The sequence below is a fragment of the Phoenix dactylifera genome, chromosome 5 (assembly GCF_051530095.1).
Source record: "Phoenix dactylifera cultivar Ajwa chromosome 5, Ajwa_hap1_PhDact_Kaust_v1.1, whole genome shotgun sequence".
Classification (NCBI taxonomy): domain Eukaryota; kingdom Viridiplantae; phylum Streptophyta; class Magnoliopsida; order Arecales; family Arecaceae; genus Phoenix; species Phoenix dactylifera.
Window position 1 is genome coordinate 35,043,754 of NC_143194.1, and position 27,396 is coordinate 35,071,149.

At 40.0% G+C, this 27,396-nt stretch overlaps 2 protein-coding genes and 1 pseudogene across 9 annotated transcripts in view; 2 read left to right on the forward strand and 1 right to left on the reverse strand.

Moving 5' to 3' along the window:
• The window catches only part of LOC103708395 (RNA-dependent RNA polymerase family protein), a 41,691-nt gene extending 27,529 nt beyond the window's left edge, over positions 1-14,162 (forward strand). For all 8 annotated transcript variants that reach the window (XM_089930957.1, XM_089930960.1, XM_089930962.1 and 5 more), the window contains 7 exons: positions 572-794; positions 953-1,178; positions 9,899-10,044; positions 10,975-11,137; positions 12,130-12,283; positions 13,468-13,640; positions 13,727-14,162. In XM_089930957.1, the coding sequence (XP_089787083.1) occupies positions 572-794; positions 953-1,178; positions 9,899-10,044; positions 10,975-11,137; positions 12,130-12,283; positions 13,468-13,640; positions 13,727-13,966 (1,325 nt within the window). In that variant the 3' untranslated portion in view covers positions 13,967-14,162. The remainder of the gene's footprint in view (positions 1-571; positions 795-952; positions 1,179-9,898; positions 10,045-10,974; positions 11,138-12,129; positions 12,284-13,467; positions 13,641-13,726) is intronic.
• A 1,366-nt stretch (positions 14,163-15,528) lies between these two features.
• On the reverse strand, positions 15,529-27,262 carry LOC103708414 (ABC transporter G family member 42-like). Its single transcript, XM_008793330.6, has 22 exons — positions 26,592-27,262; positions 24,987-25,196; positions 24,804-24,888; positions 24,537-24,696; positions 24,328-24,404; positions 24,174-24,227; positions 23,658-23,748; positions 21,213-21,796; positions 20,780-21,096; positions 20,524-20,684; positions 20,296-20,405; positions 19,974-20,124; positions 19,601-19,756; positions 19,311-19,489; positions 18,724-19,056; positions 18,171-18,461; positions 17,953-18,036; positions 17,515-17,648; positions 17,072-17,299; positions 16,786-16,957; positions 16,257-16,511; positions 15,529-16,143 (listed from the first exon to the last, which is right to left on the reverse strand). The coding sequence occupies exons 1-22, from the start codon at positions 26,999-27,001 to the stop codon at positions 15,871-15,873; spliced, it is 4,515 nt and encodes a 1,504-aa protein (XP_008791552.2). The 5' UTR covers positions 27,002-27,262; the 3' UTR covers positions 15,529-15,870.
• Positions 22,672-22,781, forward strand: LOC113463013 (U6 spliceosomal RNA; annotated as a pseudogene).
• Positions 27,263-27,396: the final 134 nt, after the last annotated feature.

The window sequence follows — 27,396 nt, forward strand, 5'->3', positions numbered from 1 at the left end:
TGAGAGGTGGTGGACACTGACGGAGGGCCGCAGGGAATGAAATAGGAAAATCAGCTGCTGCGGCGGCCTCCGCTGGCCCCCCGCGGCCCTCCGCCGATGTCCGCCGCCTCTCTTTTTCCCTTCCTTCCCCGCTCGCTCTCTCTTTCTCTTCTCCTTCTCCGGCTCCGACAGCGTGGCCTTTCTCGGTAGGGGCCCGGCACGGTCCATACTGAGTCGTCCCGTTGGAGAACCGGTACGGTGCCCGGTACCGGTTCCTTCGATCTTGAGTAAGACTATCTGTTATATTAATGTTCAAGATTCGCAATTTGATTTTTTTTTTCTAGTGTCTTTATTTCCCAAGCTACTAATTGACATAAAAAAATTGCATTATGACATTGATCTACAATTTTTTTCTAAAAATTTATTTCTGAAAGATATATTTCATCGACCTAAGTTATTCATTTAAATTACAGTTGCACTTACATAAAAAAATTGCATTATGACATGTTGACATTCATCTACAATTTTTTTCTGAAAATTTATTTCTGAAAGATATATTTCATTGACTTAATTTATTCATTTAAAATTACAGTTGCACTTAAGTATGGGGATATGGATGATTTTCTTGTGGCAAGAATGATTCTTTGTGGAATTCCACTCGATGAGCCATATTTGCAGTCTCGACTGTTGGTGCTGAGGAGGGAGGAAATGAAGGCACTCAAGGAAGGAAAACTTCCTGTAAGCGAGTGTTATTACTTAATGGGATCAGTGGATCCAACCGGAACATTAAAACCTAATGAAGTTTGTATCATCCTGTATGTATTTTTGCAACTATTATTTATAATTTTGCACAAATTTCCCCTGAATAATTATCCATTCTTGCTCAAGTCCTTGCATTTGTAATATTAAGCTCAATTCACATTCTCTAAAATATTTCTGGTTTGATATGCATCTTTTTATCCGTAATATGCAGTGAAAATGGACATGTTTCTGGAGATGTTCTTGTTTATAGGCAACCTGGGCTACACTTTGGTGACATGCACATCTTAACTGCCACTTATGTCAAAGACCTGGATAAGATTGTAGGAAATTCTAAATATGCTATTCTCTTCTCTACAAAAGGGCCACGATCTTTGGCTGATGAGATGGCTGGCGGTGATTTCGATGGAGATATGTATTGGGTCTCGAGAAATCCACAGGTTAGTGTTTAGGTTCTGATTGACATAGCATAATAGCACACATAACCATGGGTATTCTTAATATATAAATCACATATTTCGCTGTTAATAACATTTTATCTCTTCGCTTAATAACAAAGGATCCTTTGTTTTCCATATGGAGCACTCCTAGCAGGACTCAAATATGGGACAGCTGATGCTGCATTACCTTTTCCTTAGGATGCCATCTGCTGGGCCCCACAGAAAATAATTTGCAATTCTATGAAAGTAGTAGATATTAATAATAAATTTTAAGGATCCCATAATTTCTATCCCTCGAATGGGTCTACCAAGCATTTATCTTTTGCAAAAGTTGGGGGAAGAAATTTGTGATTGCTTGAAACTGAAAGTACCACTCATTTGAAGTAGTGGTTGCATTTGGGAATGAGAACTAAGGTTCTTTTCCAATCCAACATGAAAAAATTATTACCTTTTCATTGAAGAAAGTGAAATCCTCTTTAGATGATTAAGAGAGCTAGTCAAGTAGACTAGTTTTGGATCTGAATCAACTAAAGCCTGACAAAGCTAGATATAATCCATTCTACTCACTCTATTTACAAGCTTGATTTATAGTTTTTCCTGGCAGTAAGCTATGAATATTTTAATACCTATTTCCCTTTTTTGAATATTTTGTTCTACTTGCTGACCCCAGATGGTTGGTGAAAGGCTGGATGGTTATGGTTGTAAACTTCATGAACTTATCAACATAACAAATTGCTCCTCATTTTTATTTAGCAGCATGCTGAAGTATGTGAATTTCCTTAAAGTCTTGAGATATGCTCTGTGTACAACCATATTCATAACCAGCAATTTTTAACATCTAGTTCTGGTGTACAATCTTAGGAATGTTTATTTCTTGATGGGATTCCACTACTGTCTTGAATGCCTGAATAAAGAAAAGGAAAAGGTAAAAAGGTGTCTCTTATTACTATTAAAATTACAGTATACTCTGATCCTTTCTTGATTTGTAATCCACAAGTCTAACCTAGACATCATCTAATTACAAGGGTTTTTGAGTAATATGATGGGGATGCCATAATTAGTGTTTGAACCCTAGACCTAGTACAAGCGGAGAGGGATGGCAACCAGCTAACCTAAGGCTAGATGACCCAGTACTGAGGTGGTTGAAAAGACGCATTAGTTTTGGCAGCAACAGTAAATTTTTAATGGTTCAAATATGTAATAGTGTGTCTGTCAGACTTGTGTAGACCAGTTTTCATCGGAATCTTATGGAAAATACTGAAGAAATTCTGAATCTTGAAAACATGGAAAATACTAAAGAAAAAATAAAATGCAACAAAAGCTTGATGCAATATTTTTACTAAAAGACAGCAAGGGGGACTTCAGCATAAACTAAACAGAAGCAAGTGGCAAATAAGCAGCGAGTTGAAAAGTTCCCACCTGAAAAATTAGAAGCCTAACCATTATCAAAAGCTAAAATGTATCTATACCTTTTCCCAACAGATATGCCAAATATTTTATATGCACAAAAATTGTTAAAAATTCATGTTGTGGGGTATTTCTAGTCAGTTACGCCTCTGGCTAATCTGATTTAAACAATATAACATGGTTTAGTTGCTTACCCTCAAGTATAGAGGTATTTTTTCCCTCTCATTGTCATATCATTTCATTCCTCTTGTTTGCATCTTCTTTCCACCCCCCTCCCCCCCACGCCCCTCCCCCCCCCCCCCCCCCCCCCCCCCTCCACCACCACCCCCCGCACTATCTGTATAACCCCTTTTACTGCTTTCTGCAAAGAGATTATTCACAAAATTAGACTTGTGCAAGGACAGAGATACTTGCATAGCCAGTTGCTGCTTTAATGCAGCATGTTTAACATAGTTGTAAGTTGTAACATGGTACAAAACTACCGTCCAGGCAATTCATATCCAAACATAGAGGCACAAGCTTTAGTGGTATCTCTAAAGTATTTGGACTTGCTTGTGTTTGTCATGGTGGCCGCTTGCTTAATTTAAGTATTTAATTCTTCTGTCACCAGAGTTACCAAGACATGATACATGTGTGTCAAGTACCTAAGTGTCAGAAAATTTGACTTGCAACCTCAGAAAATTTGGATGGGGAGATGGGTCTCTCTTAGATGCAGGGTATATTCTAAATTGAATTGTTTGTTAATTTGGGAGGATATTAGTGGCATCTTACACCTCAATTACCCTCACTGGAAACCAAATAAAGAAAATACTAAACTAACATGACCTTAGGGTATAATCTTAAAAGATTATGCGACTGGCTTCTAGGGTTAAAGGGCTACTAGGCCACGAGTTTGCTTGATAAGCCCTTAGAAGGGGCAGTTTCTGGAACTAAGTTAACTTGTCTCACCTCATGTTACAGATTGAATTGGGAGGATATAAGGCCCATCATGATTCTTGCCACAGTACCCACAAGTCTCGACATCTTTGTTCTTCTTACAGTTGTTCCCCTGAGTCTTCCTGCTGGTCAATTTGGGCTCTTGTTGGTTTCAGCCTCTTCTTGTCACCCCTCTTATTTGGATCTCGTACGCTTCAACCTTTAGAGCCCTTTCTAAAACATCTTTATAGTTGGTGAAAAGATAGAACAAGTGAGACCGAATTGCATATCTCAGCCTCTTCTTTAAGCATTGGAATGGGTACTCTCACTTTTATATCTTCGGGGAACTGTAACGCATCAAACATCATCTCTATCTCCTGAATCCACGTCTCGGCTGCTAAAGGATCAGCTCCACCGTCGAACTGTGGCGGTTGAGCTTCCTAAACCTCTCATCGTAGGATTCTAGAGGATACGCAGGTTGAGGAGAGGCCTGAAACTGTTGTTGCTGCTCGAGTAGTTGAGCATACTCCATCAATATCTGCCTGGGTGGCTGGAGCACTGGAAGCTTGCTCCACTGGTTGGTTATCATCTCCTCTCGTAGCTACTCTTACTCCTCTGTTTCTAGCAGCAAAGTTGGCTAAGATTCTCTCCTCCCCGAAGCTCATTTTGCCTTTCATAAATACCAATATTACCTAAGAGGCTAAGAGTAATAACAGAATTAAGAAAATTTATGTACTCTTATGTAACAAAACATGACCTAACTAGACGAGGCCTATCTACCTATTACTAAGCTTTAATTTCGACCTATAATCAAACCTAGGCTTTGATACCACTAAGTGTCACGCCCCAAATCCGGAAAATGACATGACCGTGCTACTATGGGATATTGCCCACAATAACACGAAGCCCACAAAAAAAAATTGTATAAAAATTTATACAATAATAAATGTGGTCCAATTTTTTTTATTTATTAAACAAAGAGGTGTAGATATAGTGCATCTAAATCCAGCATTTAAATGTTCTAGCTACATGACCCATAAATTAATAGTCATAAACTAAATTTATTATTGGCTTGCTACTATGCTTTGGTGCATAATATCTCGACCTCCACTTGAATTATCCCTTCCCTCACCTAGCAACCTTATTTGTCTAAAAAGAACAAAGAGGAAGGTGAGCTTCATAGCTCAGTAAGTAACAATGCACTACCTTATTGGATTAAGCATAAGTTTTACATAATTTAATGCATCATTAGAAAATAACTTTTATTACAAATCAAGCATTTCATGGACATAATAACACAACAACCCATGACATGAAAATCCGACCAGGTATGCATAAATCATGCACATTTATAAATACAATTCTAAGTATGTAACTTAAATATAGTCTTAATTCATGAAACCATTTCGCCATGTAATTAGAGCATTTCATAAACACAGTATAGCAAAATACATCATGAAACCAATCATGTTATTGCATATGCAAATTCCATAAATAGCCATATCATTGCATTCAAACAATACTCTCATACTACATCAAGGTTCGCCGTACCGGTACCGAACCCCGTACCGGTGCCGCATTAGTATAGGCGTACCGAGTGTCGGTACGGTACCGTACGCTCGGTACCGACCGTACCGACATTGGTGTACCGATACCGGTACCCATTGGTACGGGTACGGTACGCTCGGTACCGACCGGTACCGACCGGTACAGCGAACCTTGTACTACATACTAAAGTCACCTTATAACTGTTACAGGGTCGTAATCGACTGGATATCATAGTCTGCCAACTATTATATCCGCTAGCGGGGCCATATGCCAACTATTATACTCGTTGGCTGGGCTGTATGCCAACTATTATACCCACTGGTGAGGGCCATATGCGAATTATTATATCCGCTGGCAAGGGTCGTATATAGCTATTTGAGAGCACGTCTTATTTCTTAAATCATTTTTTTAAGTCATATTTTTTTAAAGCGTACATAAATGAAATACTAAATGACCTTACGGAGTTCGTAATTCTAAATAATCTTTAATAATAAAACTATCATGAAATTATTCTCGGTAAATCAACTATTTTCATAAAAGTTCATAATTCATATTTAGACCTATATATATCACCTTCGTAGGAAAATGCACTTTTTCATAATTTATAAATCATTCGCACATAAGTATCCACGAGACAATGTTATAAATACATGAATCATTTCACAATCATATACTTGATCCTAAATTTTTAAGAAAATACAAAGCCAATCATATCGGTATAATTTTATATTTTTATACTTCCAATAAATTAAAATTAACTAATAAATCAAAAATTAGTAAGGCTTGTGCAGTTGTGCTATTATCACTTACCTCCATTCGTCCAAAGATCACTAGATTTAGATGGGCAAATTGGCTACAGCTATCCAATACCATTTAAAAATATAAAGTAATTTATATTCAACTATTTAAAAATCTAAATACAAAAAAATAAGAAGCTCTAAGGGATCGAAATGGACTTGGTCTGACTTTGCATCGAAACTGGAGAAAAGAGGTGCAAAAAAGCGATCCAAGCGGTCGCCGCAATGCAAGTCTAGCACCCTCTATTGGGGTCCATCTAGGATACATAGAGAACATAACAAGCAGGGGATGGAATCTATCATTTTATTTTATTTTATTAATTATCATTATTATTTTTATTTTCTCTCTTTTCCTTCTTTCTCTCTTTTTTTTTCTTCATTTTATTTATTTATTTATTTTCATTTTTCTCTCTTTTTTTCTTTATTCTTTCTTGCCCTCTTCTCTTCTTTTTTTTCTTTTCGATGGAAAGGGGGGTGTGAGCCCACCCCATCGAGGAGTAGGGGAGGAAGGAGGCCTCCGGCCCAAGGTTTGCAGATAGTGCAGACAAAACAAACCATCATCAGATATATTTATAACCATGTGTGGGTTCTTTCACTGATGAGAAGGTATGCAGGATGAGAGATTTTGAGACCAGAAGTCACATGGTTTGCTGCCAACTATGTTGCACTTGATAGTCTTCCTGAGAAAGCAACCCTACGTCAGATGTTTGCTAGTTCCAAGTGGCACGGAAGTAGATATGCGAGGGTCGACACTGAAGGGAGCATTGTGGAGGATTTGGTGGCGAGGCAGACATTCTGGCGGCAGACTACTGTGATAGTGAAGGCTATCAAACCATTGTATAAAGTGCACTCCCAGATGGGCTTCTTGTATCGCATGGAGAGGGCAAGGATTCAGATTATGGGGGCAGATCCAACTTATGCCCATGAGTACATCGACATCATTGAGCAGTGGTAGGACTGCTAAATGGGTAGAAACTTGCATCTAGCAAGTAAGCAAGAATATTGAAAATTAGACCGCTTCTGTACTTGTATAATTTTACTAAGACAATAACGAATTCTATCTGCAGCGTACTACCTGAACCTTCGGTTTCAGTACATCGTAGTTGGAATCAATATGGATGATGAACTTCTGGTCACTCTACTAATGTGATTTACAAAATGAAGCTTGATCCAAAAATCGTGGCCCTATGTCTAGAAGAAGTAAATTTAAGTAACATATATAAGTTAACTGTTATATTCAATTATTAATATAGTACAACGTAGTTTTTTTCACAGACCAAAATATTTAGAGTAAGCACCGACAGCTTTGGAGTTTTGGCAGTTGTCGTGAGAAAAGTATGAATCCAAGTATATTATACATCATGAGGATATTTATCCGGCGTTAGATGGTTACTAATATGGTACTATCTTAGATATAATTTTTTTCAATATTTTTGCAGCTAAATGGTGGATTCATTTTGGGTTGTCCTCAAAAAATTTTATGCGGCTAGCTATCCAGATTCTCTCTCAAATGATCTTCTTGAGTGGCTATGAGTGCAACTGGTCTACTTTCGTCCTCATCCATAGCAAGCGGAGGAATCATTTGACATAGAAATGCCTCAACGACCTTATATATATTCACTACAATCTGAGGTTAAGGCTGAAGTTCATTCAGAAAAAAGTAAAGCTAAAGTACACAAATTTGATCCATAGTGCTTTTATTGATGATAAGGATAATCTTATGATTGGATTGCTTGTGGGCCAGCAGCAAGAACCGAAGTTTGACAAGCGAGGATCGTCTCCACGACTGGCCAGTTTTGTAGCCAGCGAGTCTAGGGTTGATGCAGGGTAATGGGCAGAGAGCAAATTCTACGCATCCTTCCAGTTGATCAGCCATAGCTACAGGATAGCTGGTCACCATATGACTCTTTGTCCGAGACATCCTCTTAGATATATGATCTTGAGATGCTTAGACGAGACCACTACGCTATTCGGTCGACTTGGTCAGAAGGGTAAATAGGAAGCGAGTGGCACGAAAGGTAAACAGGCAGCGAGTGGCACGAAGGGTAATAAGGCATCTGTCCATCACACCAAAAGAGAAATTAAAGGTACCTGCAACCCCATTGGAGAGTATCGAGGAGGAATTAGTTTATTCAGATTCATATTGGGGGCAGCAATTCTGGTGGTTATAAAACTGCTAGCCAGAAAGAAAGTGGAGGACAGGAGACCATCGTTTATGAGACAATCATAGGGTGGTCTTCGATTCATTGGTGAATTTCAGTTTATGCATGATACACAGGATAGGAACTATAATGCACGATCTGGTGGAGTCCGCCAGAATTCGATTGCATATAAGAGAAGAGCTCTTCGAGGTCATTCAGAAGGACACGATGCAGCTGCAGATGATCTAGCACATGGATTAAGATCTATAGACGTATTAGGTTCCGAGTCGTATACCGAATCCTATTATCCACAGCCACAGGCAGCCTATGACCCATACGGATATGGATATGGTGCGTCTAAGGCATCTTTCGATGGCTACTATCAAGGTACGCGGTACCGACAATACCGACGTACCGGTGGGCATCGGTACTGGTACGGTGCCGAACCAAACCGAGCCGAACCGGTACTGTACCGATGGGGCTAAAAACCAAAAAAAATTGGAGCCGGTACGGACTGGTCAGTTCGGGCCGGTACCGAGTCGGTATGGGTCGGTACCGGTCGGTATGGGCCGGTACACGTCGGTACCGGTCGGTACGGGCCGATACAGTTCGGTACAAAAATATGTAGCTGTACCGTACCGGTAGGGTCCGGTACCGGCCCGTACCGACCGGTACGGCAGACCATGGCTACTATCCTACGCAGCCCAGAGCATCTTACAGATCGGATTTTGCTATCGGCTAATTCGGATGGCCCCTTCACAACCATTTTATCAGCCAAAGGACACCTCTCAGAGCTAAAACTTTAGCGAGAGATCCGAGAGTGCTTATAACCCAGAGCGCGTTCCTTATGAGATGAATATATAAGACTACAACGCCGCTTGGTTGAAGCCTGAAGGGGTGGGCTGATGTGCCTCCTGACTATGCTGATGATCTGGATATTTACAAAAGGCATCGCCACTCGATCCAATTTTAGATATTGGTATGTATATTGTACTTTACATGTATGTAATTGATTGTATTTTTTTATAATTTTTACCTCACTACTTTATTTGAGGATATTTCATGTTGCTCCTTATAGCATACAACATCTCACTAATTTTTTTATGATTTGTATCGTTTTAAAACAGTAAGATGCATCATTTAGGTTAAACTGGGATCATAGAAATATCAAAACACATCAAAAAAACATCAAATTAGACCTAAAATTATTGAAAAAGTTCAAAAAGAGTGATTACCGATTAAATCAACTTGAAATATTCCCAAAAAAAATTGGGCATGCCGGTTTAGAATTGGCACGCCTTACTGTACTATGTGTCAGTACAGTACCAAACCGGTACCATACCGAACCATCCGCCGACCAGTATAGGTTCCGGTACTGGTTCGGCGGACCTTGATTAATGCTAATGTCACCACTATCTCACTTCCCCTATTTCCATTCTACCAGTCATCCATGACCTTCATGCACTCAAGGAACCCATAAATTCGCACAGAGGAAACTGTTCTTTTTTTATTATTATTCCAAAAATATGGCCTCATCTGAAGTTGTTCATTGTTTATCATGTTGCTAGAGATAAGAGTATTGAATCGACTTTTGAGTAGACCCTAGTTTATGATCCTTAGTCTCATTGGAATTCTGCTTGCATAAATTTTAACCTTGACTTAGCTCCTTATTGTTTTGAATATAGTGTTATTATAGAGAAGTCATGATTGAATGTATTTAGTGCCTGTGGAGTAATGATATTAATTCAACTATTACATGCCATAACTAAACTTTTTTCCATTATTCTTCTTTCAGTGTACTATAAAGTTATCTTTTGGATCATCTTTTGTGTGTGGAATAATTTTCCAGGATGATGATAAATATGTTTTATTTTTATTGGTCAAGGATTATACTTATACTTGTTTTGTGCAGTTACTAAAATATTTTAAAGCTAGCAAACCATGGGTTCGTACAGCTCCAAGGATAAAAGTTACTCAGTTGAAGCCTACTCAGTTTTCCAATACAGAATTGGAAAGAGAGCTCTTTGAACAATTCTTAATCAATAGATTTAAGCCCAGGTATGTCAAATTCTTGCATTTCTGTATTTCAATGTTTTGCTTATTTTATTTTCTACTCTTCTTTTCCCACCATGACAACCGGTTTACCTCTTTTGGCCAATTTTCGTGAATGATAAATTTATAGTGGTTGGATCAGGAGCCATACTATCCAGACTAAAATTGTGTCTGAGAATTTGTCGTGATTGCTGAAAGTTATCACAAGAGAGTTGGTAATCTTGGACCATGGTCTTGTTGAGGTAGAAGAAGACAGTGTCAGGTTTCCTGATGCATGTGTGTTATCATGTCTGTCAATTAGTTCTTATTGCTGATTATATCATGAAGGAAATTGTTTAGGTGATTGCACTCTTCAGAAGAATAGGAGGGGTAGAAATTTGATGTTTAAGAAGAACGAGTGAATTCTTATAAAAGTTAAATAGATCGGAAAAATAGAAAAATATCTTGTCTCTTTTGTAGAATAAGATATTGATGGAAATTAATTAAGATTTGACTATATCTACTCATGGCATAAATGCAAATCAGTTATTGAACAATTAGTGCATGCTCATCTTCATCTGTATTATTTCTGTGGCAGCTCATCTACAGTTAGAATATGTTCTTGCCAAAACATGTCAAATTTATAAATAGTAAAATTTGTTCCCTTTTAATAGTTGTCTTGGTCATGTTTGTTGGTTACATGGTAGCCATCTTTTCTTCCTTTGCTCATCCAATGGCCTAATTATCCACCAATATTTGTTTTTTGGCTTCATCTTCTTTGTGCATTGTAAAAGCCAAGTTTTCTGATCATTGAAGAATTTGTTGGTGTTGGATGCATCTATAGTTTATACTTCTTCTTCAAGATTTGATTTATACTTTCTTCTGATCTAGTCTTTATTCATCTTACTCGTATAGTTTAAAATACTAAGTCTTGGAAATTGGTGATGTTTATTTCAGTTACACAATCGGTACGGCATCAGATTGTTGGCTGATGTATATGGATAGGCTGCTGACACTGGGTGATGAATGTGCTAAGCAAAAGCAATTATTAAGAGAAAAGATGCTTGAGTTAGTTGATATATATTATGATGCTTTAGATGCATCAAAAAGTGGACTGAAGGTTAGTTTCTTTGTTCTATTCATGGACATCGTTTAAAAAAGCTATCTTTCAGACTGTTTTGAGGCCCCTAGCCTCCATAACAATCTTTCTCACAAAGATACTTACATGCTGCTTATCCCTAAATGCCCTAGCAGAAAGCTATCTTTCGGAGTTGGGCAAAATTCTGTTATCACCAATTGCCCTAGCAGAAAGCTATTTTATGGAGCTAGGCAAATATTCGTCATGTGCTGTGTCAGTAATTTATCCTTAGATTTGTCTTGGAAACAGGATAAGTTAAATGCTGGAGGAGGTCCTGTCCCACCTCAACAAGCCATTTTTCACTCCTGAACTTCCCTGGTCAAATTTGGTTTGACACCATATGACCGACTCCTTAGGTATTGTTGGATTGTGCTATTCAGGGGATCCAACCTTCTTATTCTGACTTCATTTTTCAGATGACCAAAAACTCCCTCCATTTACCAATTAACAGGGGAAAAGATAGTGGCGTTTTTTATCTTCCTAACCAAAAAATAATCCTGGTGCTAGTGATGTGCCCTGCAGTATTATGTTTATCATTACTTGGGAGAACAATATTTTCTCTTTTGTTTTAAAGAAATAGAAATTAAGCTTTATCCATTTCTATGCTTATCAAGGATTAAAGATTTGTCTTCTGTCAGCTTCCAAATAAAGCCTCTTTCTTCTTATAATTCACTGAGTTATAATTATCAATAACATGTGTATGACAAGGAGTGTCCTTTTGAAGCTGGAAGGTGGCTATGTGCAACTTTGAATAGGTCAAATATTGCAAAATTCCTGATTCTGAATAGCCAACTAGAATGTCCTCCATAAATTTTGCTTTTCTGATTTCAAAGTTCTATATTTGTGTATCAGCGGATTGTGAGCCAGATTGTAAACAAATATCGTGTTTATGATGAGCCTATGCTCTTTCTGCTCAATATTGTCTTTAGTTGCAATATAAGGAAATTCCACTTATTCCCCATTCTCCAAATCAGATTGAAGTTCCCAGTGAGCTGAAGCCCGACCAGTTTCCGAATTTCATGGAGAAGAAATATTTGGATAAGGACAAGGAGTATGAATCAAAATCCATATTTGGATTGATCTATGAGAAGGTGAAATTATCGCAAACAGAGGATCTTTCATCCAATGGTAAGTCATGCTTTCTATGCCTGCACGACCAGTGCAGAGTACACACCACATTTTACAAAATCAGGTTGTCAAGAAAAGAAGCCAATCTAAAATGACATAAATCCTTGAGCAACATCATAAACAAAATTGGTTTTCGAAAGCTGATTCTACACACTACTTTTGACAATGGCTCATGCAATGATTTTTGCAATTCTATGGATATGGAGTCAAACTGATATCCTTATCAAGAAAAGCTGCTAGTGAATACAACGGATGCTAAATGTTTAGGGTCATGAGCTTTATATGTTAAATCCTGATAGCATCGGACCATGATTCAGTGGTTGTACTTTTAAAATTCTTGTGATAGTCAGCTTTCTATCGTATATTGTGGTAACCATATATTCATGATTTGTTCCTCTTGCATCAATATTGCCCCTTTTTTTAGAAATAACCTGATATAACCGGTATGAACTACTTTGTTAATGAAGAAATTAAAGTGTCTCATGCACTATCATGATGTGGAGGCTACATGCATGTATGATGTTTATTAACCTATAATTGTTCTATGAATGTATGGTATGGTATGGCAGGACACAAGTATACTGTTTGTTATCAAGCAAAGGAATTCTGTCCAGGTGGTGGCTGTGATAATTAAATCTTGCATAACCTTCTATATCATGGAAACAAATGTACACGTGATGTTTCTTGTCAGGCACCAGATTTTTGTTACCCCAGATAGTGGCAAGCTCTGCTGCTCTGGCTTCTATCTTTGTTTGGATGTCAGCTACACACCAGATTAGTCTTTGTTTAAACCTCTAACAGAACAGGCAATATGCCATACTGTTATGCTAAAGACATCAGGTTGGTTAAATTCTAATCATTTTTGGTCAATTACTCCAATAGGTAAACTTGGGTTACTTGAAAATTGACTCAATATTATTATTACATAATGAAAGTAGTAACAACCCTTCAACCATGTTTAATAAAAGATGGTGCAGCATAGTTACCACCCTTGTTTAAATGTCAAAGCGGTCAGGATCCATTTCATTTAATAAATATTCTCTGGCTTATTAATGGAAGAAATAGGTAAATGTAGAAATTTGTTTGCTTAGAAGATAAAATGAAGCATACAGCTGGAAAAATCCCTTCACTGTTTTTATGTTACCCTTGCTCCTATGTATTTTTTTTATTTTGGTTGTGTGCAGAAATATGGCAACTTCCTTGCTTTAATTTGGAGATTCCACCTTCTTGCTTGAAGTCATGGAAGGAACACTATACCGAGTACTTAGCAGAGATGAGCCAGGTTATGTCCATGGAACATGAATCCAAAGAATCTAAAGACTGGATGGCAAATAAAGTTATCCAAAAATATAAGCAGGTAAGCATACTGGAATTTTGTTAGGGACATGATTGGCATAGCTGTTAACATTTTAAAGGTTTTTAACTAGTTGGATAAATTTATAGATGCTTTATGGAGCTTCAGAATTTGAAGAGAGCAACAGGGAACTTGATGACATATTTAATGAGGCTCTTGCCATTTATCGTGTTACTTATGAATATGCAAAGAGTGTCAGGATTGCTGGCAGGTGCTGCTTTGCATGGAATGTTGCAGGGCGTGCTTTGTGTATGCTCCATGCAAAGAAACAAAGTCAATATTCTTCAATTTTATGCTTATCTTCTGTACTTCGGGAAGTCATCTGTTAACAGTTTAATTTACATAATGTTGTAATCCGGCGTAATGCTATGAAAGTTCATTAAGCAGATGAGAAAGGTGCATCAGAACAATAGATAAGGACAAAGGAGCCTTACCTCCGCTGCCCAAGTGTCATGCATTCTTCTGTATGCTCGTATGTTTATGTAATTCCATGTTATTCATCTTGTATATCCACTTATTGGTTTTTGAGGTCTTCTCCATGAGCATTCTCAATTATTCGTTCCCTGTAAATTCTGGATTCTGTTGTTGGGAAGATATTGCTCCTAATTTAGTTTCCAGACTCCAAAAGCTTAAAACATGACACTGCTTGATATCCAGGGTTTGTGCAGGTTGTGTTGCACATGGTTATGTTCTCAGCTAGTTTTCATCCTTTCTTTCTGTATGGTGCAGCATAACAACTTGTACATGATGTTTGTGTTAATATGTTTAATCAACGAATCAATAAACTCAATTGAGATTTTAATTTCAAGGGAATGATCTTTGTCAAGTCTGGCAACTAAAGAGCACTTTTGGCAAATCCCAGCAAACTATTCAGAGTCCTCATTTCATAATATAAATGAGGTCTCATTTCTATAAAGATTATTGGAAATCAAGAACTTTATAGCTTTTGTCATGGTCCTCATCTTGTCCATGGGTAAGTAATGAGTTCTCATCTTTTCTTTTTGCCTTTTTCTTGGTTTCTGAAACATGCTGATGCACCTTCTTTTTTATTATATATAACCATAAATAACCTTCACATATGCAGCTCCAAAGTCAGATAACTTATTAGCAGATTCAGTTTGAGCAAAAGATTTTGTTGATTGTCCGTCTTTACATGCAGACTAACATGCCCTTTGACATTGTTTATGCTTTTTACAATATTTGTATCATCTAAAAAAACTTCCCTATCATTGTGAAATCATTCTAGTCAAAACCAGTCATGAGTATATGAAAAGCTTCATGAATCTCGACCCTATTTTTTTGGTGCAAGCTGCAAAGTATTTCTCTTCACCTGGTAATCATTTGATTTGTTTTCGTCTGTTCTTTTTGTCTTCTGAATCTTGCACCATGCAGTCATCACTCATCAATGTGAATGATGATCATGATGATGATGCGTCTTGTCATTCATGTATCAACTGCAGTCGTGGCAGGACCAAAGACATGCATTGTCCACACTTTGTCCTGATCTAATTAAATGGAAATCCCATCCCGATAAGCTATATAAATAATACTGTACATAGGCAACAGGGCAAATGCTAACACAATGCCATCAAGAGGCTAAACCGATTTCGCCCATTTACTATCACTATTTTTATATTGGTATCTTGTCACCATGTTCGGTTGCGGCACAACTGTAATTCTGATCTAAAAATAATAACCCCCACCCTCTTTTTCTTTTCTAAAGAATACTAGAGATTGAAGCTTAAGATATGTCATACGGTACTGAATCAGACAATATAGCTACCAGCACCGAATTAGTATATGGTACAGGCCGATACTTAGTACGCAGAACTGATCTCTATGCCAAATGTGCTAACACAATAATAAAATAGCACCAGTATAAAGCTCGGTGTTGACAAATCCATCCGTATTCAATTGCATGAACCATGAACAAAGCTACCCTTAGATGGTAGCTAACACTATTATAATAATATTCACACTTACAGTTACCCCTTGTAATTTTATCAGTTAAGAGACGATCTCATAAACACATCCAAGACAATGTGACCATTTTTGGAAACACTTAGTATACATGGTATATTTACAGTAGATGGAAGAAGAAAATAATAATTACTACAAAATCTCAAGCAGATGGCCAATATGGAGGCTCTCTGATGGAAACGATGAACCCCTTACCACTTAAATATGGTAAAGTTGATCTGCTGCTGCCGAGTTTTCTTCATCTCTGCACCTCCTACCTTTGCTGGAAATTCAATGTCTTGATGCAGTAAGCAAACAAGAAGGCAAAGAGGACAGAAAAACCTACTAGAACTGTGGCTACGACGCCCATGAAATCAGGATCGTATCCAAAGTGGTCCTTGACATAGTCTTTGATCTTTGTTTCGTTGAACTGTCCAGGCACTGAGATGGGGTCATCTAGATCTCCATACTGTGTTACTATGAGCCCATAAACAGTCCAAGCTAATGGGCAGATCCAGTAGTACCAGATCCACCACTTGGGAATTTTCTGCAATCCAAACCATCAAAAATTATATGAGTTTTCGAATGAGTCTTATAATCAGAAATCATGTACTTGCCATGACTCATTTCCAGAAGCACATATGAGGAGGAACAACTCACAGGTCTGGGGATGAAAAAGCCTGAGAAGAGGTTGAAGATTGAATAAAAAGTCGCAGCAAAGATTGCAGCAACTTGATGGTTCGGTGAGATAGAGACAGTCATCATCCCATAGTAAGTGAAATATAGGAAGGAGAAGAAGGAGACGAAGAAGAACCACATGAACTTAACTGCAGTCCATTGGAAATTCATCATGGAATATATTATAAGCGAATAATACAAGCCCTGGATGAACACATACGGTATTTCCACAACCACCTACATTAAAGCATAACAATGTTTGCATCAATCAAATATGCGAACTTCAAAGCTCTCTCTGTAACTTGTATTTTTCTAAATATGATGAAGAAGTTTATTGATACAAGAAGATTGCATAGCAAGATAAGCCTATATATGGTGAAAACAAATGAATAACGAAATCATTTTCCTCAGATTACATAGACCTTAATTAGAATTGCAGGATTACCAAAGACTTCAGACTTTATCCTAAAAAAACAGTCCTCCATGGTTCAAGCAGATGGAGTCTCCTTACCTGAGCGAGGGCATATGGTAAAGCAGAATACATCCCTGCAGCCCTCTCTCGATAGAATACCGTCCTTTCGACTGAGACGATTGGCTGCACTGTTGAACAGTTATTGATTCCCACAAACAATACTGCTGCAAACATGGCGCCAATAACGATCATAAGATCGTTTGCATTATCCCTGCACCACCATAGACACAATTATGCCATCTTTGAGTGAACTCAGAATTTTTTCAGAGGTGAAGACCTCAGAATCATCACCAAAGGGTTGCATTGGTTAGCCTCATAAATATACCTCTTATGCCCAATCCTCCAGAAGATGCTGCCTAGAAGTAAAGCAGTGAACAAAGTGAAGAAATATCTGACAAGGTTATAATCAGGGCTACGCCAGTAAGTCCACCACTGCTTCCAAAGGCAAGCTTTGAACTGCCCCATGGCTGATTGGGAGTACTGTGTGGTGAAGTGCAGATCACTCGTATCTGGTGCTGGTTTACTCAGCTCGCTAACCAAAGCCTTGTTGCGCCTAGTAGTATCGTTAGCCGGTCAGATTGGTGAATTTATCTTATGTCCATACGAGTTACTAAATCATGAAGTTGAAAATGGATAAAGGGATAGACTGGATGCAGAAGTACTGGTACAAAACATGCATGATAAACAGAAGCATAATTTTTTTTTTTTTTCTGTTTACTATTAATGCTGATTTAAGGGTTTTCCAAGTGAATGCCGCATTTCGCCTACCGGTGAAGATCTGACGATCTGTAATACTCGGCAAAATCAATTCCTAACCGTACTTCAGCAGCAATTGAACTCACTTCCAGCATCCATGTTGCAGGATTGTATTTGTCCTTGATTTTTGGGACTCCAGGAATTGCCTGGCAAAGGTTAGAAACAAAATGATAGTCATATAATGATCTTTGCCGCCGCTTTTCTTTATTAAATGTGAAGTTGGAGAAATAAGGAAAAAAAACTGAAACTAATGCAACTCTACACTAGCCATTGAAACTGTAAATTTATACTAACAATGGCATGAAAGTTACTTTAGTGGCAATAACAATTGGTTGCTACTAAGAAAGGGTAAGTCCGACAACAAGTAGTTTTACTCGTAATAAGAAATAATAAATCAGAAAATCACAATATACTCCATTGATAGATAAGAATATGTACAAGAGCACATACCTCAAAATATTCAATTATCTTGTGAGAGTTCCGCCCCAAAGGCCCGGAGTAAATCACTTGGCCACCTCTCTTCATCAGTAGTAGCTGTTGGGAAAAGCAAGAAATCATACTCTGAGCATCTAAACATGTGCAACTTATAGAAAGGACTCAAACAAGCATAGAAAAAGTATCTGAAAGAAGAATTCATAGGGAAACGTGCTGTTTCAAGATATAGCTACCTCATCAAAGGCTTCAAATATGTCAATACTTGGTTGGTGGATTGTACAAACTACTGTTCTTCCAGTGTCGACTGTGTTCCTCACAGTTCTCATGACAATGGCTGCTGCTCTTGCATCGAGACCTGATGTTGGTTCATCCATGAAGATGATTGAAGGATTGGCGACAAGCTCTACAGCTATCGTCAATCTCTTCCTCTGTTCTGTTGACAACCCTGTAACCCCTGGAAGGCCCACTATAGCATCCCTGAGATTATCAAGCTCTACCAGCTCCATCACTTGATCCACAAATTTCTGAGAGGGACAAAAGGAGAAGAAAGAATCTCAGTTCATAATTATTGAAACATAAAGCATCTATTTTCTTCTTTTTTGCTATTGTTAGCCACATTAGTTTACTCTAGTAACTTTCTTTGCTATATCATTCATTCCATATTTCTCAAGCCAGTTTGATTGTCCAACTGCAGCTTATTGAAACCTTCTAAACCATTGCATTAGCCAAAAATTCAGATATTTAAAAAATTTAGAAACCAGGAACAAGAGCAATTCCAACACTCACCATCTTTTCCGCATCACTGACTTCTTTAGGAAGACGGAGAAAAGCGGAGAATATCAAGGACTCCCTTACTGTGACCTGAGGCGAGTGGATGTCATTTTGTTCGCAGTAGCCAGAAATCCTTGCGAATGTTGCCTGATTCTTAGGGTAGCCAGCGATCTGAATGTCTCCTTCTATGTAACCCCCAGTCTTTCTGCCTGCCAGAACGTCCATGAGAGTCGTCTTTCCAGCCCCACTAACTCCCATTAGAGCTGTTAAGACACCTGGACGAAAAGCCCCTGTCACCCCCCTGAGCAATTGGAGCCTGTCTTCAGTCACTCCTTGTTCTTTCATTTCCTGCCAAACCAACAAATTTCCGTCATTTCTTGCTACCATTGTGTTCTAGTATACTTTTTCCTCTCTTTCTTTTTTTTCTCTGATATAACGGTGGCAAAGCCACCTGCTGGATAAGCCATGATAAGGATATAAAAGTTGGATGCAAGCTGCTGCTACTGAGCTGAACTCGGCTTGACCTCCAGAACTATTAGCTAGTTTCATTTTATCAAGGTAAAAGCAAAGAAAGAAGCAAAAAATAAGAAGTAGAAACTCACCGCAGGCATGTCGACATAGTACTTGACTTCATCGAAAGACATGGCTAGAGGTTTGAATGGAAGAACCATTCCTCTCTTAGGAGCAACTGCCTTCGTTGTATCAATAGACATATCCCGAGTAAGCCCATTGGTAGAACCATTGGCGGTACTACCACTCATGCGCACAGTCATCATCTCTCCTGGAAGAAGTACAACATTATGGTTTTAGAACCAAGCAGTAGCACGATATCAGTCCTCAGTTCTTTGTAGATTTTGATGGTAATTGAATGGCTTTGTTGAGCATCTCTTACTGGTGTTGTTTCCGTCCTTTGTTGATAATGCTGGAGGTAAAGAATCACTACTCAACTCCATCCTTTTGATCCTTGGCAACTCCTTTGATTCATCTCGGTTGGTTTCCATTTCCATGGCTGCTTCTTCAGATATAACAGCTTGTGGTTTTCCAAGAGCTATGATCAAACAAGAAAAAGCAACAAGATCAAAGAATATAATTATCCAGGTTCTCACAATCTAAGAGAAAAAAAAAGGAGAATAAGATCTGCACCCTCGACAAGATATTCGGGTTGTAACAGTTTTATTCCACCCTTCTGGTAATCAACTCTTCAACCCAAGATATGGGGAAAAGAAGCTAACAAAGGAATCTACAGGCATCGGTTGGCTACTTACGACTTAGATACATAAGCGAAAGGGTGAAGAGCACATTGAAGAGGATGCTGAATCCAAAAAGTGCGCCGCATCCAATCCAGAACCAATTCTTATCTGGGAAGACTTTGGCATTCTCGAGGATTTTCATCCCTAGAGGCCCACCATCAGTTGCCTGTCAGCACACGAACGAATCTTAACAGCAATCGCATGACCAGGAAATAAGTACAAAAGCTGATATAAATCACTATTTTAAAGTTTGACTATATTGAATATAAATCACGAAAGACTAGTTTAGATGACTTTGCAAGGTGGAAAATGTGATACATGGGCAGGAAGCACCTACGTTCACGTTCATCCACCTGGGAGCGAACAATTCATTGACTGCGATAGCATTGTATCCATATGTCAACGGCGAAACCCAATAGCCCCAGATCCACCAATTTGGGATCACATCTGTTAGCAATGCAAGAATAAAGGAACTCCTTAGATAACACAGGAAGAAGACATTCCATGGAGCCATGCCATGCAACAAAGAGAACAAATAAGTTAATGCTCTGCACCAAGTGATTACTTCTTGGTAGGATGAAACCCCCGAGAACGAACATCAAGAGCACAGCAAGAGCTCCCCCCGTGTTGGCGATGATCATGGACCTGCACACCCCTGCAGTGACTCTGAAGAGCCCGGCTGCCATTTGTTGGATCAAGAATACAAGCAGCAGCTGCTTGAAGAACCTACGACATAAAGCACGAGAAAATTATAAAGAACATTGCAATGCCAAGGCTCGGAGATGCGGACTGATAACTCATTAAAATGATACAAATTTTACCTGCTGGCCTCAGGGGCGAACCCGATGGTGTAATAAGTCATGACAACCCATACAACAGACTCCACGATGGAAATGGGGATTCTAAGAAGAAAGTTGGGAAGGGTGAAGACCCAAGCCGGATGGAAGAGGAGGTCCCTCTGCTTGTAGAACACCTGGAGTCTAGAAATGGCGATCGACAGCTCCGCGAAGCCGTTGAACATGTTCACGATCATGCCGAACAGAAGCGCTCCAATGTAGACCGTCCCGTCCTCCTCAGTGTCTGTATGCATCCGAGTCCTCAAGAACACCGTCGAGGCAATAAGCGCAGTGATGATAATCTTCATATAATCGTCAAAAAAGGTAAAAAGGCGACGTGAATCAATTGGTCTCGAGGTGCAGATTGTTTTAGAAGGAAAGGGATGGAGGTGGGGTGGGGAATATGAAATGGCCATACCTGGACGGTCTTGAAGATGTAGACGAAGGAGTTGCGCTTGATGAGGAGCCACTCCTTGGCGAAGGAGGCCTTGAGGAGCTCGGTGGCGGGGACGGCGTTCTTGTCGAAGACCAAGGCGGCCTTGTGGCTGCGGGTCTTGTCGAAGGGGACCGAGAGCTCGTTCTCGAGGCGGAGGCCGACGTGGAATCGGCGGAAGCGCTGGGCGAACTCGGAGACGGAGATGTAGCGGTAGGGCTTGTGCTTGTCGGCCCAGTACTGCTCCTGGTCCTTGCGGGAGGTGACCTCCTGGAGGAAGTCGGCGGCGCCCTTGCGCTCGGGGCAGCGGAAGCCAGAGGCCTCGAAGAACTCGAGGACATACTCCCGGGGACCCTCGTAGACGATCTGGCCCTCGGAGAGGAGGATGATGTCGTCGAAGAGTTCGAAGGTCTCGGGGGCAGGCTGGAGGAGAGACATGAGGATGGTGGCCTCTCCCAGGTGCACGATCTGCTGCAGGCATTTCACTATCTGGAACGTCGTCGAGCTGTCCAGCCCCGTCGATATCTCGTCCATGAACAGCACCTTGGTCGGACCAACGATCATCTCACCTGCGTTTCAAGTTCATGGAAGTTGATCAGACTACAACAGCAACGCCGCCGCCGCCACCACCACCACCACCACTCTGAAAAATCCGAAATCAGCTTCCCGCCAAATCCAACACGTACTGTTACAGGCCCGTTAATATGGGGTCCGGAGCCAATTCTGTGGTGAACTAGTTCCATTCTGTTCGATCGAATTGAGTTCAGGGGTTTGTCAGGTGGACAGCTAACCGGAAACAGAGACTTCATCCACCTGAGAGGCTGCCGCCATGCATAGAGCTTCGACTCAGGAGTAACTCTATGTGCGGCCGTACCATAGAGTTCCGTGCAGCTTTTGATGGCCGCTAAATAGATGGCCATTGGCGGCCGCACAGCACTATATGGTGTGGTCGCACTGCAGAGGATCTTGGTTGCTCGTACTCATGGGGATGTAATGAATGGCAGGAGACGGTGTGTAAGCAGCCGTTTGCTAGGAGGCCGTATTAACTATTGGGCTTATCATTCATATAGGCCCATAGACCGGGCTCTACAGCCTTATGGTTGATATTACACTGATCCAATGGGCTTGGCAATAGTCTGAACTGTGAAGGCCAGTTGATTAGAATAGAGTTAATGATTAGGCAGCTCGTTACTTCCTAGGAGGACAATATTTCCTCGGAGGATACCACTACTTTTTCTACTAGGGAGCTTGTTCCAAAGAAAATAATGTAGATCGAGATCTCCACACTCACCTGGGTTCTAGGTCTTAGCTAATCCCTCCCAGTTTTAGGGCATAAATATCATGCCTCAAATTTGAAACATAACATGGCTGTGCTACGAAGCCCACAATACATCTGTGAGCTTCCTCCAAGATTTTTTTCTTCAATTCAAAATTCACTCGGATGGTACTCTATAATTTGGAAACAAAGAGACATTCAATAAAATTGAAATGATATAGAGAAGATTAGCATGGCTTCTGGGCAAGGATGACATGCACAAATCGAGAAATGGTATTGCAGCAAACCTGGTTCAACTCAATCTATATGGACTAGAGGATACTGCAACAAAAGTTTGTTGAGGTTGACAACAGATTAATTATAGTATTTATGATTAGATTTGAATGAATTTGGATTTTTAGCCTAGTGAAGATACTAAGACTTAAACAAAAGAAACATATAAGAATTTATATGGATGTGTGTTTAGTCGGATATTGGATATGTACTAGATAGATCTTGAATATTTATATAAAGTCAAAAATTTAAATAACATTTTTTAATTAGCTTTTTTTCAAATAAATTTTAAAAAAAGATAGCAGCTTTGTTATGCATAAGTTTAGCATATCAGCCTTACCTTTTTTTATTTTTATCAACTCTTAGAATGAGGGGTCGCAACATGCATCCAAGGGTGTGGCAGGTGGTCGGACAAGTTTGTCATTTTTTTTCGGTAACAAAATATTTGTATCCAAGCCTTGCGATATATCCAAGGGATCACAACTTTTTTTTTTTTTTTGCTCGCAACATGTACCCTAGTCTGTCGTGACATTATCGTTCATACAATGAAACCTTTCACATGGCGAGCTAGTAGGATATGAGGCTTACAAGAGTTGACTTTTTGATTTTCAGAGCAGCTGGAGGGTCCAATCAACTATAACATATTTGTAACATCCTTGGCTCTCACATCAATAAATTTAATTGAACCCGAGGACTCAAAGCCGAGCCCGAATATTATATCATGATGATATCACGCTGATATCATGCTTCCACTTCCAATATATCTTTTTTAAATAATTTCATATATTAGATCTTGGGTTGCTCTCATGCATCAAAGAGTAACACTTTACTCTAACCTATTTATACCGAGCAAGGTTAATTAATTAGCATGGGGAACGAACCTGTGGTAACACGCTTCTTCTGCCCGCCTGATATCCCTCTCTGCATCTCGTCCCCCACAATCGTGTCCGCACAAATGTCCAGCCCAAGTATCTGCAACCACAAATCACAAACCATCATTACCGAACCTTAAAACAAATCCTGTTCCCATAGCAACCTCACTATCTTAGCTTGGCCGGTATTATTAAAATTTCATTTTAGTTTAATATGTGGTTAGCTTTCCCTTGGTAGATCTTCTGGCCGAGCAAAACATCGTAGTGGTCCGCCCGCCTCGGCATAACAACAAACACCGCATGTGCCAAAGATGCCGCTATCTAGTTTCTGGGAATCTCGCGGAGGCCGGGGACCAACCATTTCGCCGCCTAGCGGCAGTAGGTGAGCTATTCGTCAGAGGACGGCGGACCGCGCGCGCTACTTATTCGCTGTTGTCAAATGTGGGCCCCGTATCGAGATTCCCGGACCCTATAAAACTAACTCCTCTACTTCGATCAAGATTAATAAGCGGAATTATATTATACCCTGAGGGTGTAGTCCGTTTGGAGACTGCTCTCGACCCCTTCCATCGCCGTAGCCTGTAAATTCCCCCCCCCCCCCCCCCCCAAAAAAAAAAAAAAATTAGCATACCAATCAAGTTACAGGCAAGCATGTGATCAAAATTTAAAATTATCTTACCTTCATGAAGAGATCAACTTCGGCTTCGGGGAATATTCCTGCGACCTTCTCCCTCTGTGCCAGCTCCGTTAGAAGCTCTACGTACACAGTGGTTGATATTAAATCTTAGTAAAATTTTAATGAAGTTATGTAATAAGCTGTTAAATTCTTCTTCGCTAAATCGCTTGCTTTAAAACTTAATTCTTCTGTGTTAAAAAAAGAAAAATTACCATATCTGGCGCCTACGCCTTGACACCTCGCAGAGAAATCGAGAGTTTCCTTGACGGTCATCTCACCCACATGGATATCGTTTTGACTGATATAAGCTGCCGTTTTCTGGGGCACGAACTCCCCGAGCCTGTACCCGTTGTACGTCACCTCTCCTCTCGCCTGCAGGTATTGCATCATGCATGGTTTTACTTCAGTACGGGAGCTGTGAAAAGCCGAGTCGTACCGCTAATTGTTGAACTTTTTTTAGAGAGCTTAAACCAGCTAACCTTGAGACTGGGATCTAGCTTCCCGGCAAGAGTTAATAGAAGAGTGGTCTTCCCAGATGATGGAGGGCCCAATAGAAGTGTCATCCTGAAAAATTGAGGCATTGAATCATCAAAAGAGTGGATGAAATAAATAACGAGTTGATTAGGGATGATGAGATCATGATGATTGAGTGAGTGTTAAACCTGGAGGGTCGTACGATTCCGGAGGCATCTTTGAGGATGGTGAGAGTGGCCCTCTTGGCGAGCCTTATGCCGAGAAGGCCCACGGCCGACTCGGCGAGGTTCCTCGCCGAGTTCAATAGAGTCGGCAGAGCTCGGTTGCCGATGTGGCATTTGGCCTCCACCGTCAAATGATCGAACCGGACCTCGACGGTAGGTAGTTGTATGCCAACCCTGCAATCAGAAATCACTAATTAAGACTGGTTCCAAGCTTACTCGGTCAAGGAAATAGTATATCTAATTGAACGATTTTTATTTTGGGGAGGACCAGTGAACAGTGGGGTGGTATATGTAGTAGGAGAGGGACAGGGTCAATTTCCCGCACAACCACCTTCTTCCGGTCCAATTAGAACTCGATGTCACGATCAAATACACCAACAACCCACTTTCGAGCAGTGTGCCACATGTATATTAGGTGAGATAATTAAGATCGATTAGGTGAATTACGTCTTTTCCCAAGAAGCTGCCAGATTTTCCTGCTTACCTTTTCTTTCAAATGATTAGAGTATGGAAACCTCTCATTATCACAAAAAAAAAAGATTAAAGTATCCAAACCAACCTTTGAGCTGGCTTGAAGTTTATAATTAGTTATCGCAACGTACAGGGTGACAATTTGGCATAACGAAGTCAAGCACTGGGGAATTAGATCCGCTTAGATTAGAATATACAATTTAATGTCAGTGAAGTTTAGTAATAATCCACTCCGTTTTCTTAGGTCTTTTATAAGTTAGTTAATAAAACTTATATTGCTAAAACAATAATCGGTGATGACATGGTTTTTCTAAAGAAATATTGGCGGCACACTATATATCCTAAGTCAAAGGAGTGCGGGTTAATCATATAGGAAAATACAAGTTGAACTCAAAAGTCACGTGCACATAGACCAAGTCTACGGTAGAAGACTCGCATATGAGAAAGTATACTTTTGCATCGTATGCATTACCAGCTGTGCACTATAAAAACAATCCAAGATGCAATGAGAGTGTGTTAATCCAAGACAAGCTACATGATGAATGAAGACTATAGAAATAAAAAAATGTGATCTCAATTTACTAAGTACATGCCTGGATAAAAGTCCTCATGTTGGTGTATGTAATATCCTTCCATGCAAACCTACTTATAAATCATCAGATGTACACGTTGCATATTTCTATATATGTGTTCTTAATTTTTTTTTAAAAAAAAAACAGAAAAAAACAAAGGGGGCCTGTAGACGAGTGGTTCAAATGTCCGGTAAAGTGGAACGACCTCATATATTAAATCATAAAAGTATACAACAAGCAATGTCTTTTCAAGGTAAAACGAGGAGAAGTATTTATCATATTCAGCGATCAAAAGGCAAGCATATATGGAGAAAAAATATCTATCCTCAAAAATTTAAAAAAAAAAGAAGAAAGAATGGAAGGAAAGAAAGTATTGATATGTAGTGGAAAACAGGGAGGAAAAACAAAAACACTTCCAACAAAATGCATAATTATGCTGTGAACTGTGTAATGTAAAGAGAGAAAATATATAATACAGAGAAATAAAGAAGTAATATTATATAATAAAACGAGGAGAGGCTCTCACTTGTCAATCCGGTTGCGGAGCTTCTTGAGGAAGCGCTCGTTGTCCTCCTCAGCTACCTTGAAGATGCGTTCGATGAACTCCTGGCGCTCGTTGAGGCCCAACTTTCTCACGTCCACCTCCTTGTGCTCGTAGCTCCGGCCACCATGATCGGCACCCTCCACCACCGTCTTGAGGATTCCCGTCCGCAAGCGGTTGTAGGTGGGGAGCTTCTCGAGCGCCGCCCACCGCAGAGCCTCCTCATCATCGTCCATCCCCCTCCTGCTGCCCCCTCTCGATCTTCTGCTTGTGCTCGACCTCACGAACACGTCCTCCATCCCCCAATTCCCCATGTTCATGTTCCTGCCGATGCTCCGGCTCAGGTTCCGGCTTGCCCGACGCCCCGAATCCCATACTCTCTCCATGCTCTCCATCTTCTTCTATCTCTCTCTCTCTCTTTCTTTCTTTCCTCTCCCTCCCTCTCTCTCTCCCTCTCCGTGCCTGGGTTTGAGGGCTATCTCTATGAAGGAACTCTGAGAAGGGAGAGTTAAGGGGAGGGAGGCTTTATATGTTTGTTTACAGGCAAGAGGAACCAACGCAGGATGGGAATTGGGAAGGGAGAGGGTTGGTGAGGGCTGTGTATACGTAGGAGCAAGGTGCGGGCCGGCGCGGTTGACCGTGCCAAAGGCGCGGTTGGTGATGGCCATTTTCCCTATTTGTTTAAAGCGTACTGGGTCCTGATGTTTGGTGAGGCCTGCCATCAGGGACCTTGGTTTAGGATCAGACGGATGCGATTGGGGCAGAGTGACGACTCTTTGGAGGTTTCATT

Excerpts from the sequence above, each read along its gene's own strand:
- LOC103708414 (XM_008793330.6), bottom strand. The coding sequence starts at position 27,001 with ATGGAGAGCATGGAGAGAGTATGGGATTCGGGGCGTCGGGCAAGCCGG. Across the intron at positions 19,757-19,973 it reads TTCGCTTATGTATCTAAGTC|CTCTTGGAAAACCACAAGCT; the intron begins GTAAGTAGCCAA and ends GTTTGATCATAG. Across the intron at positions 18,037-18,170 it reads TATTTGAAGCCTTTGATGAG|CTACTACTGATGAAGAGAGG; the intron begins GTAGCTATATCT and ends TTTTCCCAACAG.